The sequence below is a fragment of the Myodes glareolus genome, chromosome 3 (genome assembly GCF_982192425.1).
Source record: "Myodes glareolus chromosome 3, mMyoGla1.1, whole genome shotgun sequence".
Lineage (NCBI taxonomy): Eukaryota > Metazoa > Chordata > Mammalia > Rodentia > Cricetidae > Myodes > Myodes glareolus.
In genome coordinates, this window is record NC_142028.1 from 7,498,361 (window position 1) to 7,520,137 (window position 21,777).

The following is a 21,777-nucleotide window of genomic DNA, read 5'->3' on the forward strand; positions in this document are numbered from 1 at the left end:
CCTAGGAGACACCCATCTGGGCCTGTGCGTCAGTGAGGGTGTACCTTTGGAGGGAGAGCCATCCAGGGTGTCACCAATCCTGGGTCCCGACCTAAATGCAAGAGGAACTGAGCAGAGCACCTGCATCTGTCCCTCTCCCTGGCTGTCACACAAGGTGACCAGATGTCTCACGCTCCCTGCCCGTTCCTTCCTCACCCGGATGACGATACCTCCGAAACGCCAGCCACAGTCCCTTTCTTCATTAAGATGCTTCTGTCGGGTGTCTTGTCACAGAGTGAGAAAAAGTAAAATGTAGGGAGTCAGGGCTTCTGCGTGGACTCTGGGGACAGAACTGAGTTGCTAGTAGGGGTGGGGACGGCAGGAGAGCAGGGAGAAATTGAATGAGCGCGCCATGCTAAGCAGGCAATGCGGAGTGTGAAGGATGTGGGGAGGAGCCAGGCAGCGGTGCGTGCGTTCACAGAGGGCCGTGGGTTCTGTGTTGATTATTGCTGTTATTGCTATGTGTTCATGAGTGTTTGTCTGCATGTGTGTATGTGCACTACATGTATACCTGGTGCCGGAAGAAGGGACCCCTGGGCCCTCAGCCTAGCAGTACCCCTCATTTGCAGTCTCTTTGCCATTTCCTTTCTCATTTGAAATTTTGAGAAAGTTTATTTTGAATTCTCTGTGTGTGCATATGTTGGTGCGTGTGCAGTTGCTGGTGGAGGCCAGGACTTTGAATCCCTGGGAGCTGGAGTCCTTAGTGTTACAAGCGCTGTGCGTTGTTTAACTTCAGTGCTGGAAACTGAACTCTGGTCCTGGGAGAGCAGCAGGTTCCCCTAACCCCTGAACCATCTTTCCAGTCCTAAGTTCTTCTTTCTTTTTTCAAAGGTCTGTGTAGGCCCAGACTCTTCTGTAGCTGAACTGGCCCTGGCCTGTTGATCCTTCTTCCTCAGCCTCCCAAGTGCTTGGATGACAGGCACATGCCACAGTATCTCGCTCCATTTTCTCCTTTAACTTCGAAACCTTTTTTAAAAAGAAGTCTCTTAGCCAGGCATGCCTTTAATCCCAGCACTTGGGAGGCAGTGGCAGGCAGATCTCTGTGAGTTCAAGGCCAGCCTGGTCTACAAGAGCTAGTTCTAGGACAGGCTCCAAACTACAGAGAAACCCTGTCTCGAAGTAAAAATAAAAGAAGTCTCTGGTTGAAAGAGAAGGCAAGCTGGTCTCTTTGACAAGCTTCAGCCCCTTCTGGTCCCAGGCCTTAGTCTTTGCTTTGGTTTGCTTTGCTGGTTAGAACTGCCTGTCCTGCATCCTCCTCCCCCCAACACACGCATGCACACGCTGTGCTGCTGGACCCTCCACACTGTTGGTTAGTACTTTCTGTCCTGCAGTGTCCTCCCCTCAACACACAGGCACGCACGCACGAACGCGCACATGCACGCACATATACACACGCTGTGCTGCTGTACTCTCTGCCTCTGAGGCCGCAGTGTTGGTTGGTACTGTCTGTCCTGCAGTCCCCTGCCCCCCAGGCCGCTGAGCTCTCTGCCTCTGAGGCCACACTGTTTCTAATGGAATTTCTCAGCTCACTGGCTCTTTTCTGCCATCCTTCAAATAACCAGTGACATCCCGCCTTTCCGTGAAGCAATTCTGGGTGACCCAGAAAGAAGTGGTAATTCTCTCTGGGAAGCAGGCTTTGTTGGTCATCACACCTATGTGCTGTTCCTCTATGCAGAGTGCAGAGGGGCTTCCGTATTGTGAAGCTTAGCTTAGGAAGTAAAAGATCTCTCCCCTTCTCTGTCTCTCTCTCTCTCTCTCTCTGTGTGTGTGTACACTTACATATATAAACATATAAAGACTTACATATAAACACATATGTAAACATATGAAGACATTAGTGTTTCAGCCTCAGTGGTCTCTTGAAGCATGCGAAATGCTACAGGCTTCTCCGTTCTTTATTCAGATTATCTGAGGATACAGACCCTACTGTTCCTGAGCAGCCTGGAGTGTAACTCAGTGGTGCCATACTTACCTAGTGTGTATGCTAAACTCCCAGCATCTCTTCAGAAACACCCCCACCCCAAGAAGGAGCTAGGTGTGGTGCTATGCTGTGATCACAGTCCTTGGGAGGCTGAAGCAGGAGGACTGCTCTGGGTTTGAGGCCAGCCTTGGCTGCGTGATGAGACCCTGTTTCCCAAAGTCAAAACCAAAATGTCCCCGAGAGGATCAGACTGTCGCTTGCAGCCCCGTCAGCTGCTGACACCTTATTTCCCGTGTGTTATGTGGCTTTTGTTTTAGTTAATCGGACACGCAACTTTACCATCCCAGGATTCTGTCAACTGTTGTTGATTGGCAGCACAATATAAAACTCTCTGACAAGGAGCATGGGGTCCAAATTGCTTTTCACTGTAGAAGTGACGAGTGAGACCAAGGTGTTAGGGACCCTGAGGGGGAAGTGCCTGTCTGTCACCTAGCTCCTTCACAGAGTCAGAATGGCATTTGAGTCATGCTCAGTATTGAAGTGGAATTGAGACTTTCTCCCCAGCAGAGTCAGTGAGTTCTTGGAAGATATAATCACTCTTTATTTTATGACTGTGAGCATTTTGTCTGTGTGTGTTTATCTGTACTCGTGGGTACTGTGCCCATTTGAGGCCAGAAGAGGGCATTGAATCTCCTAGAACTGGAATAACAGCCAGTTGGGAGCCTCTTTGTGGGCCTGGGAACTGAACTTGGGTCCTCTGCAAGAGCCACATCCTCTCTCCCCCACTGAGTTCTTTCCATGGAAAGGCAAAGAATGTAAATGACAGATGGTTCCTAAGCTGGGATCCACAGAGGAACAGTCTGGTGTCGTGGACCTGGCTTCAGTTTTAGAAGGTACGAGGTTGCATTCTCACACACAGCTTTGGCCAGCATTGAAAAATACAAATGTATAACTCAGCCGTTGCTAAGGATACAGATATGAATGAAATGATTCATCAAGATGCCTTTTCTAGAGGCAGATTTGATGGAGATGCTGAATGAATCTGCCTTTCTCCTTCTGTCTGTGCTCTCTGCCGCCACCTGGTGGAATAAATGCAAACGGACTTGGAAAGTGAAATTGGCTTCTGTGTGTGTGCTGCTCTTAAAATCCAGAGGGCTTCCTGTGCCCTGCTGCAAATCTACCTCCTCGGCATAAACTAGGTAAAATTCAGTACAGAAAAAATTTATCCTGTTAGGTGACTGTTACTTTTTAAATATAATGCAAATTGTGCTGGTGCGTGTAAACTCATTGAGGCAACCCAGACCTCCTGTGGTAGATAACAAAGACCTGTCAGAAATACAGTTCATTCAGAATTTAAAAGCTAGATGTGGCCGTCAGGGAGCAGGTAGCATATTGTATCTTCAATTTACTCAGAGTCCTCATCATTTGTATTGGTTGCTTTTTGCTGTGATAAAATACGGCGAGCAGGGCAACTTACAGAAGGAAGCTTATTTGGGCCCCGTGATTCAGGCCAGAGAGTCCTTAATGGCAGGGGGCACTAGTAGGAAGCCAGAGATCACTTCTTTAACCACGGACATAGGAAGTCAGTGAGGCTGTAAATGATCAGAGTGCCAGGCCCTCAGGAGGCAAGACACTGCTACTCGGTGACAGTTCCTTCCAGTTCTTATCTTCCTCAGAGGACAGAATTAGGAGACAAAGCTCACCTGACAATGCAGAGCATGCATTCCTAAGAGAACCTGGAGCATGCTGGCCCATTAACGGGAGGAGTGTCCCAGTGAGTTCTGGGTTGTGGATTTTGAAATTTTACTGTGCCTTAGTATAGTGGTGTATTGTTTGTGTTTTAATAAATAAATCTTGCCTGGAGATCAGAGGGCAAAGCAGCCATATTAGTCAGCCATACAGACTGGTGGTGGTGCGTGCCTTTAATCCCAGCACTACCGCCTGGGTTTATCTTGCCAGGTGACAGGGGCCAGCATAATGCCTGAATCCTAACAGCTGTCACCCAGCCACCATCTGGTTCTTAATGAGCCCCCTCTCCCCCGACAGACAGACAGTGTGCAGTGGAGCAGGTACAATGGAATGCAAGCAAGTGGCCGCTTGATAGTCCAGCATCAGCTTGTCAGTCAACCCTCCGCCCCGCCCCCGTCACTTTTGCTTCTCATGGCTGCCATCCTCTGTGACGCCGGCAGATCAGGCTGCAGTTAGCGCCCGTTGTAGGCAGTCCTGGTTGGTTGTCTGTTCCTGAGGTCTTGCACTGCATCGCTGACTGAAGACAGACCATTCTCTCTTTAGGACATACTGCCTCTGGGACTTTCAGTCTCTAATAATCCACAGGCTGATTGAACAACCTCCCTTGTGCTGGAGGAGTCTGTAGGTTTCCATTACTTATGGAAGAGGCTGTCTGTTCTCTGTCTTTCATTCATTATTTCTTGTTTAAAGACTATTTTTATTTTATGTGCAAGGTTGCTTTTCTGCATGTTTGTATGCTGTGTGTGTGCAGTACCGGTGAAGGCCAGAAGAGGGCACTAGATCCCATGGCAGTGGCATTTCAAACAGCTGTGAGCCTCCATGTGGGTGATGGGAACTGAATCCGGGTCCCCTACAAGAGCAGCCAGTGCTGTTAGCTGCTGGACCACCTCTCCAGCTCCCGGTTCATGATGAGTCATTCTCTCCTGTTCTTTTTATGTTATTTCTCCTGTCTGTTGTCTCTGTCTAGAAAAGCTACCCCATCTGCCACCTTTTATTGCCTTACAGGCAGGCGTGGTCACAGCCTCCTTCCCCATCTGCTCCTTGCTCACTGCCCTCACATGTTCTGGATGCCCAGCAGTCTGGGAAAAGAGTTGAAGGGGGCTGGAGGCAGGCTCCTCATTCATTCTGTCAGCAGTAGCAGCAACTGCAGCCAACTGATGTGGTTTGTTTTCTTTTTCTGTAAAAATCATAACTCAGGAAAAAACCAAAAATGAAACTTAAAGCTTTTTAGAGTCACATTTATTTATTTTAAGTGTGTGCAGGGTGGGATTGGAGGAATGTGCGTGCCATACCACATATGTGGAGGTCAGTTCTCTTCTTTCTACCTTGTGATGTTCAGGGATCAGATTCCAGTTAGAAGAGTTTTCAGGCTTGGCAGCAAGCACTTTACCCATTGAGTCTTCCCGTGTCTCATCCTGTCCTGTCCTTCTTACCCCCAAACCTAAATACTCACAGTCAGTGTTTTCTTTAAAAGGCTTTGGTTGGGTACCCTTTTGGGAGGGGGACACAGTCTAGCCCAGGCTATACGAAGGACTTCTCACTGTCTGTTACAGAGGTGTCTTTTATCTTTATTGCAGCCGTCTCTTGGAATCAAGAAGCCATCCAAAGCCCAGCTCTTTGTGATCCTGAGCCCTGTGGGATCCTATTTTTCTGGTGGAACATTTAATCCAGTGTCACTGTGGGCCAATCCAAAATATGTCAGAGCCTGGGAAGGTGGAACTGGGGACTGCAAGATGGGCGGGTAAGTCAATCTGGGTGTCCTTTCCTGGCCGTTCAGTGATGGTTGTGTGCCTTGGGCTGTGTGGGCAGTGTTCAGAAGTGAATAAATAGCTCTTTGTGCTTTAAGATTTGGGAAGAGGAATGGCAGAGATACAGTCACAAGCCAGATGCAGAGGAAGCAAGATGAGAATGCCCTACTGAGAAAAGGTACCAAGCCACGTGGCTAAACATAGATAAGAATTCGGGGTTAATTTAAAATGTAAGAGCTAGTTAGTAAGCCTGAGCAATAGGTCAAACAATTTATAATTTTTTTTAAAATTAGCTTTGTCAATGTGCTGGTTGCTGGTGTCACTTGTGGCCCCCCTAAGGAGCAGTGACAGTGACGGCATGGGAGTGGGGCAGTGCTTTGAGCCAGTATCCCTGCGCTCTGCTCCTTCCTCTCCAGCTGCAGGCTGGTTCTGGAATTGATGCTCTCAGTTGGCTCCAGGGAGCTGTCTGGGAAGGTGTCTGCTTCCCCTAAACACTGTCTGCTTTGCCGTGGATGGCAGGCACACCTGCTGTGAAGGGCCGGAGGAAAGCCCTGCTTTGGCAATGCCTGGCCAGTCTCACAGACCATATGCAGTTGGCAAGAAATGAAAGAGCGTTTGAGATGTGCTGGCCTGTTTCAGGGTGTGCTTGGCCCTGAATTCAGAGTGCCCCTTGATGGATAGACTGGAAGGATTAAGTACGCTGGGCTCTTCCCAGGTCTGAATCAGCCGTGACATACACACTACAGCCAGGGCAGACACTCCTGGAAAGAGACTTTCCACGATGTCCTGGGAGGTTTAGGGCAGTCAGAGCCCAGTGGCCAGCCTCTGAGATGTGAAAGGTGCCCCACCCCCAGTGACAACCTTTTCTTTCTCACCATTTCTAGGAGGTGGGCTTCTCTAGAGAAATATGTGTAGCAGGCTTTTTTGGACTGCCAGTCCCCAAACTGTGACATGGAGACTTTTTATTAGTTATGAATGCTAGACCGTGCCTTATGATCATTTCTAGCTAGCTCTTATAATGTAACCTGTTTCTCTTCATGTATGTTTTGCTGTGGGGCTTTTCACCGCTTTTTCCTTCTGTGTGTCCTACCTTTCTGTGTCCTCCCTGTCTGCCTGGCTGGTGGCTGCCTGGCTGGCGGCTGCCTGGCTGGCTGGTCCTGGGTGTCTCCCTCTCTTTTTCCCTTGTTCTTTCAAGGCTAGATTTCTCCTCCCATTTATTCTCACTGCCTACCATCCCTATCCCTCTATTTCCTAACTGTTGACCTTTCAGCTTTTTATGTGTCCTTTTTAGGTGCCTTAGGTAGGCAAGGTGAAACAAATACATCACATCCTTATATAGTTAAACAACTGCAGCATAAATAAATGTAACGCATTTATGCACACTTAAACATATATTCTATTCCACAACAGCTATAGATTCGTTGCTTCAGGTCTATTCCTTCAGTCTTTTGTATTTGTAACATTGTTACATCTAACTTGAACAGTATCTGCCACAGAGGAACAAAAGACAGAATCTAATCTCTATTTAAAAGAGCAAATGGGGGCTGGAGAGACAGCTCAGCAGTTAAGAGCACTTGCTCCTCTAGAGAGCTGGGGTTAAGTTTGCTGCATGTCAGGAGACTCACGACAAGCTGGAACTCCAGCTCCCTGGGATCTGATGCTTTCTCTTGACCTTTGTAGGCAGCTGCACGTGACATGGCAAACACAGACGCATGTGGAGTGTGCATTTGTGTTACCGGGATATCAGTGCTCATGTTGTCTTTCAGCATAAATGCCAGTGAGCAGAGGCAGGGACCGATGACTGAAGTGCACTCTATTCGCAGAGTCTGTCATCTGAGATGAAGGTAGAATAGCATCTTAGTATCTTGTCTCACGTCTCATCTGCATCCTGCAGTCCTGGGGGAGGGTAGAGTTTGGCACAAAGCAGCCCATCGCTGGAGCTCTGCCAGGTGTCAGGCAGTTTTCTGAGACCCCCTGGTGTCTTTGCCTCTCCGGTTGTAAAATTTATTATATGTGTGTGTGAGAGAGTTTTGCTTGCCTGCAAGTCTGTGACCCATGTTCTTGTCTAGTGCCCTTGAAAGACAGAAAGCGGACTTGGATCCCCTGAAACTGTACTTCTAGGTGGTCGTGAGTGGCCATGTGAGTGCTGGGAACTGAACCCAGTCCTTTGCAAGAGAAACAGTTGTTCTTACCACTGGGCCATCTCTTCAGCCTCTTTGTCTCTCATATATGTGTCTAGGTTCCCAGAGTGGAGTACAAATGTCTCCTTATAGGGCAGAATGTTAGTGAGCCCCTCTTTGTCCCTCCTGCCATCTTTATTAGTACAATTGGTCACTTCTTTCCCCTTTCAGGGTCTAATCTATCCATGTTGCTGACTTTAGGTTTTATATCACTGGTATAAATTTTAATGTCAGTCAGCCTTTTTCCAGCTGCTTGGTGGGGAAATGTGTACCTCTCCCAGTCCACGGTCATCCCTGGGCCGTCATCAAGGCACTGTATGAAGACATTAGCCCACCTGCCGAGTGCCTTGACCTAAGTGAGTTGGCACAGCCATAGGTTCTGAGGTTTAGGGTGTGGGTATCACTTGTGGCTTTAAGGTTCCACCTGCATTGAGTTGTGTGGCAAAGCTAAAAGCGTGAGTGTATTATCTGACCATCTCATGTGTTAATGTTATGTGCTGGCATAATCTTTATCTATCAGGGAGTAATAAAGCCAGGACACTTTGGTCTTCCCTTTGAAGCCACTAAACACAGAGGGAAAAAAAAATGTAGGCTATTTAAACATTAAAGAAGCTTGAGGACCTGACTTTCCAAGCCCTCAGAGCCTGAGGCATCCTGAGATAATGGAGATGTATTGGTTAAGAAGTTGCTTCCCATGAGCCTCCCACCCAGGCCTGAGTTTCAAGTTAGTTCTCAAATCCTGTTTCCCCTCCTTCCCCTGTCAGGGCAGCATCTGTTTAATTTGTTTTTGATATTTATCTATCCCATAGTTACTTATCTATTTGTGTCTGTGTGCCAATGTATATGCCTTGGCATGCAAGGTAGGGCAGAAGCCAACTCATGGGAGCTGGCTCTGTTCTTCCCCTGTGTGCTACCTGGGGGATCAGACTCAGGCTTGGTAGCAAGTGCCTTTACCTGCCGATCCATTTGCTGGCCCAGGGCAGGATGTTAAGGAAAATGCTTGAAGAAACTAGGTCAGTTTATTGGGGTTCTTAATGAAGAGAATGGTCTCTGGTTTCCTCAGCTGAGACAATGTCAAGTCTATGTTAACCAGGTTTGGTTTTGGAGATCCCTAATTCTTCAAAATTATAAGTGGATTATAGTAATTACAGATGTTGGGGGAGAAAGACAGACTTGGGTCTGACATGAGCTCTCTGTCTCCGAGAGACAGAGACAGAGAGAGTTGTTGGAAATGAAATCCAGTGCCTGTGCACGCTGACTTGTGCTTTCCCACTGGTCTAGATCCTTAGTCATTCTTTTGTATTTTCTTACTAATGAAAAGTAAAAATGGGGTGGACAGGTGACTCAGTGGTTAAGGGCACTGGCTGCTTACGCAGGAGACCTGGGTTCGATTTCCAGTACTCAGATGGTGGCCCACAACCACCCGTCTCTCCAGTTCCAGAGGATCCAACTCCTTCTCATTCCCACAGCGGCACTGCAGCATTTACCTAAATTGTTCTATTATTAATAAAAACTCGGAATAAAAACCTGGTAGATCAAGAAAAGGGCCCCCGAATCTTTCTAAGCCCCTCTCTACTCTTTCCTGTGCCTCTCTATTGTATCGCATCCTGGGTCCTCCAAAATCTTTGTGATTAATTCCGGTCAGTTGGTCATTGGCTCCGCCCCTGGTTCAAGGTTAATGTTATTAACAGCCTTGGAGTGTAACAGTATGATCAAATATCCCGCAACATTTCCCCCTTTTTATCTAAATAGAAAGGAAATGTTTTCGCTCTAACACAGTAAAACTATATATAGTAAGAATTACATTCATAATGTCCAGTCCATTTGTATTTGGCAATTTAGGAGAAAAATACTCTATTATCTATCCTGTCTTGATGAGTCCAAAGTTTTATACCTACACCACTTTCTATCATAACTGTTTTACCATCCTAAAAATATCTTTTTAGACCTTAAAACATTTTCCCAGATACTTTTTTCCCCTCAACCTTATAATCTTTATATCTCTTTTGTAAGTTTCTTTTCTGAACTTAGTAAGAAAAAAAATTATATAATTATCTAGTCTTCAATTCTGTCAGAGACCAGAGAGGATAGAATATTACCTGAGAAAACAGGAAGTGCAGACCCAACAAATTCCAAAACTATAGAAATGACAGAGACATCTGGCTGCCTAAACAGTCAGCCAAAGTTCGTTTGCAATGTTGGGGCATTCATCTTTGGCCTACAGGTCTAGGATATCTGATAGACTTTTCTGTGAAGTTGGAATTTTTAAGGACTCTCCTACCTTGTTTGGGAAAGTTCAGCCGTCACCTTTTGTGCCTTGCTTGTCAAGTTCAGACAGCTTATTGTCAGCAGTTGAGACAAGGGTAGTTTCTCTCCCAGTGGCTGGATTTGCCACAAATGAAAGCAAACTCCATATGGATGGTCTTTGATTCCCATCATCTTCTCAGAAGTAGATTGATGCTGCCAGGAGCAGACCTGTCTCATTGTCATCTAAAGCCTTATTTTATGCAATGTCTATCGCTGAAGTGTTTGAAGACCATCTATCTTTCTGAACATCTGTTGGACCTTGATAACACACCTAACATCACTACAAGTTGGCCTGTTATAGATGACTATTACCCTGCATTTCTCAATTACCCTAAATAGTTTATAATCATAGCTTTCAAACTATTTGAAACTATTACAGACTAAACTTTACATGTTTAAATGAGCTGTATAGGCTCAGTACATTAAACAAGAGTAGAACATATGTACATACAATATGTCCTACCAGAAATAACCTTAAATTTGTATCAGTATACAAAAATTCATACCAATGTAAAATATTTGAGATTAATAGCTATTTTTTTAGTTTAGAAGTGATTCATTTTATCCTATCATTCAAAGTCAGTGCCCCCTTTCTATCTTTTCAGAAAGAGATCCCAGAATCTAACCTCCTTTGCTAGTGTCCTCCCTGACCATGATCAATAACAACTTTTAACCAACCCCACTAAATGATGATAAACATCCATAACTACTGGATGACCAAAAACCATCTGCCCCACTTCTTGGGAATGTGGACGTCATGCTCTTAACATTACTTCCTCTTGTCTCTGGGCAACAGCATCTTTAGGGGATGCTGAGAAAGTGAAGATGATGATGAAGTTCTGGGAGAGCTAGCTGTTGTCCAGTCTCCATACAGTGGGAACATGCAGCACTTGTAAGTCCTGGCTGGAGCAGTCTGAAGCTACACCATCTTAGCTAACTGCCTTGACGCTGTCCTGAATGGTTTGTAGTCCAAAGCTGATCTTGCTAAGTGGCATTACCACAATCTAGGTGGCTTCATCACTACAGGATGCCATCATCTTCTGGGGGACCTCAGAGCTTACTACCGGGTACAGTCATGTTCACTGCAGAAAACTTACACAGTTTAAATGAAAATATGCAGCAGATCTTGGAGAGGTTAAAGGACCACAGTCTGTTAAATCATAAGGGGTGCTCAAACTCAGTTCCTAGCTACCTGCTTCAGACTCAAGCCCAAAATCGCATACAGGAAGCTAGATGAAGCTTATTTCTAGGATTAGTTAGTATTCTATATGACCATTAATATCATGACAAAATATAATTTATCTATCCATCTATCTGTCTGTCTATCTATCTCTCTATATATCTATATCTATCTATCTATCTATATATAGGTATATCTATATATATCTTATACATTTTGTAAACTATCTTTTATCCTAGGTAATTAATAGAATCTCCTCTTGTATTTTTTTTTTCCAGGAACATTTTATAATTCCCAACAAGGCAAAATTCTCTTCAAAAATTTTATCTATGTTTTCTACTTTCGAATCAGCTAATAAGATGTCATCCATGTAATGGTAAATTATAGATTGAGGAAACTTTATGAATTATTTCCAATGACTGTTGTACAAAATATTCTGGGTGGGTCTCTTTAGCATTCTTTGCGGCAAGACACTCTACTGGTATCTTCTAGCATGTTTGACATTATTATAAGTGGGCACCATAGAGTCAAATTTTTTTCCATCCTGTTCTTGTAAAGGTATAATAAAAAAACAGTCTTTTAAATCCACTCAGACAGGTTTGTCAGTTAAACATTTTAAAGACAGGGCTATTGGTACCTTTAAAAGATCAACAGTTGTTGTGCCCTGCTTATGGTACAACTTGAATGGTTGGTGACTGTTCTTAATACCTTTTGATATTTTTCTCAGAAGCGTTCTTTATTTTACAGTTTGCTTCTGAGATTGGAGGAATGTTAATCTTTGTTTTCCGTTGCTGCATCAAATCATGTCCCCATAAATTCATTGTTATGTTAGTAGAATCTGTCCTTCTGGCCCTAAACACTCAACTCACCTTGTACTTTGTATTACCTGAGATAAAGTTACAATTCCTAGAAACTCAAATATTTACCCCCTGAAGAGGCCAATCTGGATGCGGAGATTTTTTTTTTTTTAAATCTGTCCCTGTGATAACCAGACCTTCAATTATTGTGCATTTATTTGTATTTTTTGCTTTGATCATTGATCATTTATAGAAGTTGACCAAATTCCTTGCTTTACAGTCTCTCCTGAGAGTTTTGTCTTACCTGCTGAGTCTGTTCTGTCGTCCACAGTATGGTTGGGAACAACAGGCATTACGTCCTTTGATTGCTCTGTGGAGGAGTTACTTCAGTGCTGACAGGGAGTGACTGCACCAGATTTGATACTGGGGCCTGTGAGAGTCCCCCTAACACAGTTTGCAGTGGTGGAGGATTACGTCTACATCCTAGTCCGGTGCTGGCTGTCGCTGTAATTTCTGTCTACTTCAGAAGGCTGGGTTCTACTGCTTGGGTTATCTCTAGAAAAAACATTCTTTCCAGGAATGCCTTGCCTACAATCCCTTTTCAGGTGACCATGTTTATCACAATTAAAACATCTTACCTTTTGACTTTTCCAAAAATTTTTAGAAATCACTTCTGTCAAAGTAGATATCATAAGTGAGATCCAATATCAGCTGTATTTCTGATCCATTCATCTTCAGTCCAATATCAGCTGTATTTCCGATCCATTCATCTTCAGTCCAATATTAGCTGTATTTCTGATCCATTCATCTTTGGATGCTGATCTTGCCTTTAAAGACCTAGTCACTCTTTTGCATTATGAATTAGCATTTTCAAAAGCCAAAGGTTCAATTAATATTTGTCTAACTTCTGGATTTGATATTATTCTATTTACAGATGAGGTCAATCTTTGCAAAAAATCAGTGAAGGCTTCTTTGAGGTCTTGTATAATTTTAATAAATGGTTCAGTCCTCTCTCCTGATTCTTCAACCCTGTCTCAAACATCTAGCATTGCTAGATGATGTAGGGCCAAGGTGTGGCCATCAAATCCAAACTTTGCAAATCAGCATACTGGCTATCACCGAGAAGCTGGTTCACTGAGAAGCTGGTCTTTGGAAATATCAATACCTCTAGCCCTATTTTGTTGTTCTATGGCTCCAGCCTCATCTTTCCAGAAGGTACCTAGTGTCCTATCTTATTTTCTTAGCACCTGGGGCAGGCTCTTTGGGGGCATGCATGTGATTCTCCTGATTCCGCTCAGTTGTGATGGTCCTGCATGGGCCCGTGAACATAGATTTCTTTGGTGTTAAGAGTCTCTAGTGCGCTTTCTTTAATGTTCTGAAGATAGAGTAATGTATTAAAGTGATTTCTCGTGTGTGCAGGCTTGTGTTTGCATGTGTTTCTGTCTGTCTCTCTGTGTGTGTGTCTTTGTGATTAAGACTCATTTTGTTAGCAGGCCTACTGACATGCCATCATCAGATCTCACGGAGGGTGGGGGGTGGTAATAGTGAACCGACTCCCATGATCTGTCCTCTGACCTCCATATATGCACTCTGGAGGCATGTTGTGCGCTCTCTCTCTCTCTCTCTCTCTCTCTCTCTCTCTCTCTCTCTCAAATGAATGGGAACTTGAGACCGTAAGAGTGGGGTGACACTCGTTTGTAACCAGCAGGTTTTCTTCTCCCCACTAGCAATTACGGGGCATCGCTTTTGGCGCAGTGTGAGGCAGCGGAGAACAGCTGTCAGCAGGTCCTCTGGCTGTATGGCAAGGACGACCAGATAACTGAAGTGGGCACCATGAATCTGTTCCTCTACTGGATAAATGAAGATGGAGGTAATTGCTCTTCTGGTGATATGACTGACCGCTGATGACGTCAAGGGTCCAGAGCCTGCTATGGAGCTTGCATCGGACTTGGTTTTATGTTCTTGTTTCTGTTGTTTGGGTTGAGCCTGTGGCTTAAACCTCAGCTGATGGAGAGATGGCTCGGCACACTAGGGCAGTGGCTGCTGTGGCGGGGACCTCTGCTCTGTTCTGAGCAACCACGTGGTGGTCACAACTGTTAGTTACTCAGTGTCACGGAATCCAATGCACTCGTCTTGCCTCCATTGGCACTGCACACATGCAATGCACAGACATACAGACAAAATACATACAGTATCAAAACACTGTTATTAGTGCTGAGTCTTGGTTAGTTCAGGGGTTGTTCAATCTGTACTAAGTAGTGTGTGCTAGTAAACCATCTATTGTCTATAAGGAGGAGAATTAATACAATCCTCCTTTTATTTTTCAGAACTGGGAATTGAAGTCCTACATGATAGGCAAGCTCATTTTAAAACTACACTTGTGGCCCCCATTTTACTGTTTGTTTTGGGGCTCTCTGTGGTTGTCTGGAATGGCTTGAACTCACTGCGCACCTCACAGTGGCCTTGAGTTTGCTATCTTACCTGAGCTTCCAGCGTGGTGAGGATATGGACATGCTTTGCTAGGCTTGGCTGGGATGCCCCTTTGAGTTTTGTTTGACTTTGTGATGCTGAAGGCATAAGCCAGGACCCTTCTGCCCATTGTCAGGGCTCCACTTCTACCCTATACCCCTCTCTCACTTGAGTTCTCTTCAGAATTGGTGTCCTTTCTTCACATTTTGATAACATCTCAGAAGCCCTATAGGTTTTCTTTGTGTTTCCATTTGATTAACCTACACTCGTAGGGCTACAAGGAGGCTCAGTGGTTGGGAATGCTTGCCATTAAGCCTGAGTTCAACACTTGATACTCATAAGGTGGAAAGAGAGAACCAATCCTCCAAAGTTGTCCTGGTATCTCCACCTGGATGCCCTGGCATATGTGTATCGCACATTCCCATGCAAAATACACTGCACTTTTAGATATAACCCAGTGTATATCCTGACCTTGCCATACATGTTCATTGACTCCTGCTGGCCACTGTATGTAAATCACAGAGATTCTGTTCTTTTATTTTTTTAAGATAAGATCCTGAATTTACAGTACAGGATAACCTTGAACTCACTCTACAGTCCTGGCTGATCCTTCATTCTCTACTTCCTGTGTGTGTAGAATTATAGCATATCTGGCTTGAGGTTTTATGGGGTTTTTTTGTTTTGTTTTGTTTTTGAGGTAGGGTTCCATTCTGTAGTCTGTGCCAACCCCAAACTTACAGGATTCCTCCTGTCTCAGGCTGTAGAATACTGTAATTATAAGCATGACCCCATATATGTGGCTTGAAATTCAGAGCTGTCTCTAGCATCCTGAATGCTCAGTGTCTGCTTTGATACAGGTTCAGTGAAATGTTGACACTTTATGTGGCATAGAAGGAAACTTCTGTCTTACCCTGTCCCAGACAGAGCCCTTCAGTCCCAAATAAACACATGGAGGCTTATATTAATTATAAGCTTAAATTAACTTAAATTAACTCATGATTCTTATCTATCATGTTTAGCCACATGGCCTGGTATCTTTTCTTAATAAGGCATTCTCATCTTGCTTCCTCTATGTCTGGTTGACAACTGCATCTCTGCCTTTCCTCTTCCCAGAATTCTCCTCTTCTGGTTGCCCCACCCATACTTCCAATAAACCAATCAGTGTTTTATTAAACCAATATGAGTGACAAATCTTTATAGTGTACAAGAGCATCATCCCACAGCAATATGACCTCAATGACTAAATGACCCAGGGCAAGGAACAAATTAGACCTGCATTGACCATTAGGATTTTGATTGGTATGTGAAATTTAGGAGCACATTTTTAGACCTGTTTATATTTCTCGATTGCTTATTTCACAGAAAGTAATTATGGACATTGAAATATGAAATGAAGTCAGGGTGTGGCTGGCTTTTCATGTCTCTACCACCAGTACTAGGAGGTTGAGATAGGCAGATCCTGGGAACTCACTGACCAATGAGAGACCCTGATTCAAAAATAAGATGGAGAGCAATAGAAGTGTTCTCCTCTGGTTTTCGCATGTATGCACATATGCACATGCATACACATACATACACACGTGCATACATGTACACATGAACCCCACCCTTATGTACACACCCACATACACATGAATATGAACATACATCACACCCACAAGCATATGCACACACCACATGCATACACACATACCCAGAAACACATGCACACACATACACACTTACCCCACACATGTACACACCCAACATACAATTGCATATGTATGCACACACATGTACACACCCACATAAGCATGCACATGCATGCATGTACACACAGATGCATATGAACACTTGCACATACATGGACACACTGACCCACAAACACATGTATATGCACACACATGCACACATACATGTACACACACACAGGATTAAATGATACTTCTAGGTACAAGCCAGTCTTAGGACCGTGTTGCTTTGTGGGAGCCCCCCTCATCCCTGCTTTATTGCTATAACGGGAAGGAGGTGATTCCGATGAGGCAGAGCGCAGCACGGTGTATCTCAGGATGTGTTTCCTCTGGCCCTGGGCATGTGATCCAGCCGGATGCACCAGGTATGCTTCTACTCCTACTGCTTGTACATAAACAAAATTTACATTGGAATTTTGGGGCTTTCAAGCTGGGACTTCTCATAAATATACCTCTGAAGAGATGAAGCCAGAGGGGTGGCTGGCACCAACCTCTGCACTCAGGAGACGTCTTCTTCCCTGCCCACTCCTGTGCCCGTTCCTACCCACCCAACACCACAAACCGCCACAAGCACAAACAGGAACATCACTCAGAAAAGGCAATGTCATCATTTATGGGAGATGCCAAGGACTTCAGCGTCACCTGTGTTATAGCTGTAGAAGTTAGCCAGATGCCGTTCTGGTGACCAAGTGTTCCTTAGCGTTCACAGAGCATTATTGCATGGCTGTGAGGAAGACTGGAGTAGAATGAGTGGCTTTGTCTTCTAACTTTTGTAAAATATCTGAGTCCTCAGTAAGAGTCAGATTTTACAATTTGCTGAAGCAGATTCTTGTCTCGGTGTGCTCCTGCAGCTGGTGTGTTCACCACCAAGTAAAACAGGGTGGGAGTGAGTGGGCCTGGGATGAGCGCTCTGCTTCCAGAGGACCCAAATTCAGTTCCCAGCGCCTACGTCTGGCAGCCCACAGCTGCCCGTGATTCCAGTTCCCCGAGATGCTCAGGCACTCACACGTGTACAGTAGCAAAAAACAGAGGCCTCTCCCTTGAGCGTCTTTAGTCCACTATCTCAGCCGTGATCCGACACTATTTAACACAATCCCCGCGTGTCTCTCCTGGGAGGGTGATGAGGGAGAGGAAACGGTGGCTCACAGAACTCAGGGCAGTAACCAGCCCCCAGCATTCGCTGAATAACAGGCTGTATCTGTAGGGTTCTGTTTCCCCGGCGCTGGCTCCTGCGAGTGTTTGGGTGGCAGGGTGAAATGACTGTTCTCACCCAAATGTCGTCATGTCATCGGCTCTGTCTGGGGACCAGTGGAACAGATGTTCTGTTCCGTGACCTCAGGCTGGTGGTTACAGTTGGATGCTAAATCCGTTTCACACAACAGTCTTTGCACACGTGGAGGCTGCTGTTTGTGTTTAACTCGGTGTTGTCTTAGAGTTGAACTAACTGTAGGAAGGTTCTGTGTGTGTGTGTGAAAACTGCACACACACACACACACACACAGATGCACACACTTCTGTGTCTAGCTAACGAGCTATCGCAAAACACGTTTATTTTGAGATCATTAACACTTCTAAAATGACAAGTAGCCTCAGGAACGTTGCCAGCGCCAATTTCTTCTTTCTAAAAAGAAATTTTCAGAAAATAATCTCTTCAAATCAAACTGCGGCAGCCTAGCAAAGACGATTCATTCATTCATTTTGTAAAATTAAAAAATGCTTATTATAGGGGCTTGGGGCATGCCCCAGTGGTTCAGAATACTGCCCTTCCAAAGTTCCCAGGACTCAAGTGGTCAGCAACTTACACCATGTAATTCCAATTGTAGGGGATCTGGTGCCTTCTTCTGGCCTCTTTGGGTACTGAATGCATGTGGTGCACATACATACTGGTCGGTGAAACACCCATACCTATAAAAACAAAACAAAAACCCTTATAGTCGACCCTAGGTCAGACATGATACAGTGCCTGGGGCACACGAAATTGGGCAGATCTCTATTCCAGTAACCATTATGAAGCTGAAGAGCCCAGATCCCCCACCCTGAGACAGAGCAGCGGTCCCAGAGCCAGGACACTGGTGTGTGGCCGTAGCTTTCTCTCACTGTCATTAGCCTGGGAAAACCCGCTTGTTTCTCCTGTAGAATAAGGATTGAACTGGGTTAGTTTTAAATTTCTTAGCTGTATTCAAGGGGCTGGGGGAGCCCCCAGACAACAGGGTAAGTTCCTCATGGCTTCTATCTGGTGTTCCATTAAGCATGTTTGTGAATCCCTCTGCAAGCAGGTGATAGGTCAAAGTCATCTACTGTGTAGTTCAGTATCTTCATCAGGTGATGATCTTAGATTCATTGGTCCACAGTGCTAGAAGCCAGAGATGGGAAGCAAAGGGAGATAGATGTTGGACCCCAAAGATGACTTTTTCAGACAAGTTTCATGTAGCCCAGTCTAGTCACAAATCCCATCTAAGGATAACCTCGAATTCTCCATTCTGCCTCTTCCTCCCAGTTCTATATCACAAACACCCAGTTCACGTGGTGCGAGCATCAAATCCAGGCCTTCACACGTATTATGCAAGCGCTCAACCTTGTGATCCACCAAAGGGACTTTTAAGAGGACCACACAGTGCTTGCGGTTGGATCTCTGCGCCTGGCTTTCCCAGTGGAGGGCTCACTTGGTCTTTGTGTAGCAGAGTTCATCTCCTGAGATGGTGCTTGGCTTTTCCCTTTTCATCTTTTGCAGTCCAGGTGACTGAGCTCACACTCAGTCTGTTGCGTTCAGATCTCTGAGGGAAAATCTGAACCTCCATCATTTCTGCTGACTTGTGTGTCTTACGAGGCAGGTGATGTGGGTTTATAGAAGGTGTGCAGGCAGCAGCAGGTGGGATTAACCTCTTGTGTGTGTGTGCATGCGCGTGTGTGCGTGTGTGGGACTGGGTGCACTGTTTGCGGAAGCCAGAGGATTGAAGTAGGATGTTTTCCACCTTATGTTTTGAGATGCAAGGTGAACCTAGGCTACTGATTTGGCTGGACTATCCAGTCAGCCCATCCTTGCCTCCGCAGCACCGATATGAGCCACCCCATTCAGCATTTACATGGGTGCTGGGATCTGAACTCAGGCCCTGACTCGGGCTCCCCTGCTCAGACTACCTGGTTCTGAGGCATAGGGTTGCTGGCTATGGCACTGGCATGGGTCCTGAGCACGATTTTATGTTTGTTGCTCTGAGCGCCTGCCAGCTTTTATTCACTAAGTAATCCTTCTGATATAGACGTTCATTATGAAGAGCGTTCCTTAATTCTCACTTCCGAGAATAGATTTTATTTATTCTTATTTGTGTGTATGTGTGCATGCGCGTGTGTGCGTTCCTTAGAAATTGCATGTGCTTTACATGTGTGCCGGAGCCCTTGGCAGCCAGAAGAGGGTGTTGGGATCCTCAGAACTAGAGTTCCAGAGAGTTAGGTGCCCTAGTTGGGTCCTCTGCAAGAGCAGCCAGTGCTCCTAAGGGCTGAGCAGTCACCAGCCTCTGTCTCTTACCCTAGAAGCATTTCATTGTTCCACAGCTGAAGGATGCATGGAAGATGATTAGATAAGGAACTACCTTTCTAGGTCAAGAAAAATCTTTCTTTTACAGAAGTTGTACTGCACTATTTTATGTCGTGTAAAACAAATAGCATGTACACTGTGCGCATGTGTGGTGGTCAGGGGACAACCTGTGGGATCAGTTCTCTCTTTACCACGGGGTTTCTAGAGGGCTGAACCCAGGGCGCCAGACTCGGGACCCAATACCTTTATCCACTGAGCCGTCTTGCTGGTCCCTTTTTGGTGTTGCTCATTTGTGAAAATTTGTGTTATTCTTAATATGGGTATGGTGTGTGCATCTGCGTGAAGATGTGTGCACACAAGTGCAGTGCTCATGGGTTCTGGAAGAGAGGACGAGATCCCTTAGAACTGAGCTACAGGCAGTTGTGAGCCTCTTAGGTGGGTACTGGGAGCAGAACTCTCATCCTTGCAAGAGCAATACCTGTTCTTATATAGACTGAGCTGTCACTCTCGTTCTTATATTAAAATACGTATCTAGCTGAAAACTGAGTAGAGACTTGAGAGACCTAACGATACAGGACAGTGGAATTAACTATCTGCATGTTTATTATTTAATCATGAGAAATGTTTCTAACAATGACTATCGCGGCGACATGGCTAATGAGTGGAATTTTGCAAGCATTCCTGTTTTTAATTAACAGAAGAAGAGCTGGCGACGCCTCCGCTAGATGGCATCATTCTCCCAGGTGTGACGAGGCAGAGTATCATCGAGCTGGCACGGCAGTGGGTGAGTGCCCTTGATCCTAACAACTTCCGTAAGTCCAGCACAGAGACTCATCAAATTGCAATGATATCATATCCTGTGGTTCCCACCAACATTATCTGATCTTTAAATCTTACCTCGAGCCAAAGATCTCTCTAGAAGGTCTTTGTTGGCAAAACCAGCCAGTAAGTATTCTCTAGCAGGGCACACAGAGAGCCAGCTGAACAGGCTGCTTTGGTGAGCAGGGCTTCTAACTAGGCTCAGTGTGTACAGGGCGTCTGCTGTTACTAACTTACCTGCTCCACATCGGGTGTTTCCACCCAGCCCTTAGCTTGAAGTGTGAGGTGTTTCTTATTGTACAGTAAGCATATTCTATATTGATTCCAGTGTGTCCCTAACCATTATAGGAGCTACAGGTTTTCACTGACGTATTTATATCAGCAAAATGTTGATTTGTCTGTCTTTATCCGTACACCATCCCCCCATTATCTTACCTGTGCTTATTTTAAAATTAAAAACACTTAAAGCAAATATAAAGTTGTTTTCAACAGACTTTCCAATCCGTGCAAAAGAGGCAGGAGTATTAAGGCGTGCGTTATTTGAAGTGACGTAGCTTTTGTGAGGTACATGTGGAGTGGGCTGGCAGGCTGGCATGGGTCTTGGCTGGTACTTGTGACCCATGGTCCCCAGAGACCGTGGAAAGGCTTTGAGCACATTGTGGCCAGACAGTCCTAGCAGACAAATGTTTAGACACGCACATTATCTCAGAGCGGACCAGCAGTTTTTCTGGAAAAGGCTGAAAGTAGAGGAAATGAGCTAAACAATCCTACCCCGTCCAGAGTAGACAAAACCAACTGCCGCCTATTGGCTGCCACGTCGGGCATGACATTCACAAGCCGTTGGTTTAATTTCCAACAGCTTGCCCTGCCCCAAATATGTCTACACTTGGAGAGATGGCTTTTCAAAGCTCAGTAATTATTTTTATTAGGAGAACAAATCGACCAAGTACGGAAGTATGTCATCACACCCGATGACAGGGTATGAGCCAAGTGTGTCCCACACCTCCCGTTCCTGAACTTGGAAAACAGGTTATTATGGAGGGGTCTTTCTTGACTTTTTAGCTGCAGTTTATTTTAAAGCTTGCTTGAAACAGACAAAATGCTAAGAGGCCCTCGGGGTCACCGCGACTTGCCAGGGAGCTAGTCCAGAGATAAGGACGAGCCCAGTGAACATGGTTCTGTTGACTTGCAAGATGGGTTATTTCTGTTTTTTGGGTTTTTTTTTTGTTTTTTTTTTTTGTTTTTTTCTGTTTTGTTTTCTCTCCAGAACACAGACCTTAACTGTTGTCAGTAACGTTTGCTGATT

The 21,777-nt window shown here is 45.2% G+C and overlaps 1 protein-coding gene across 4 annotated transcripts in view; it reads left to right on the forward strand.

Moving 5' to 3' along the window:
• Positions 1 to 21,777, forward strand: part of Bcat1 (branched chain amino acid transaminase 1) — a 77,476-nt gene that overhangs the window by 46,962 nt on the left and 8,737 nt on the right. For all 4 annotated transcript variants that reach the window (XM_048432638.3, XM_048432637.3, XM_085687342.2 and 1 more), the window contains 3 exons: positions 5,287 to 5,450; positions 13,649 to 13,791; positions 20,351 to 20,436. In XM_048432638.3, coding sequence (XP_048288595.2) covers positions 5,287 to 5,450; positions 13,649 to 13,791; positions 20,351 to 20,436 — 393 coding nt within the window. The remainder of the gene's footprint in view (positions 1 to 5,286; positions 5,451 to 13,648; positions 13,792 to 20,350; positions 20,437 to 21,777) is intronic.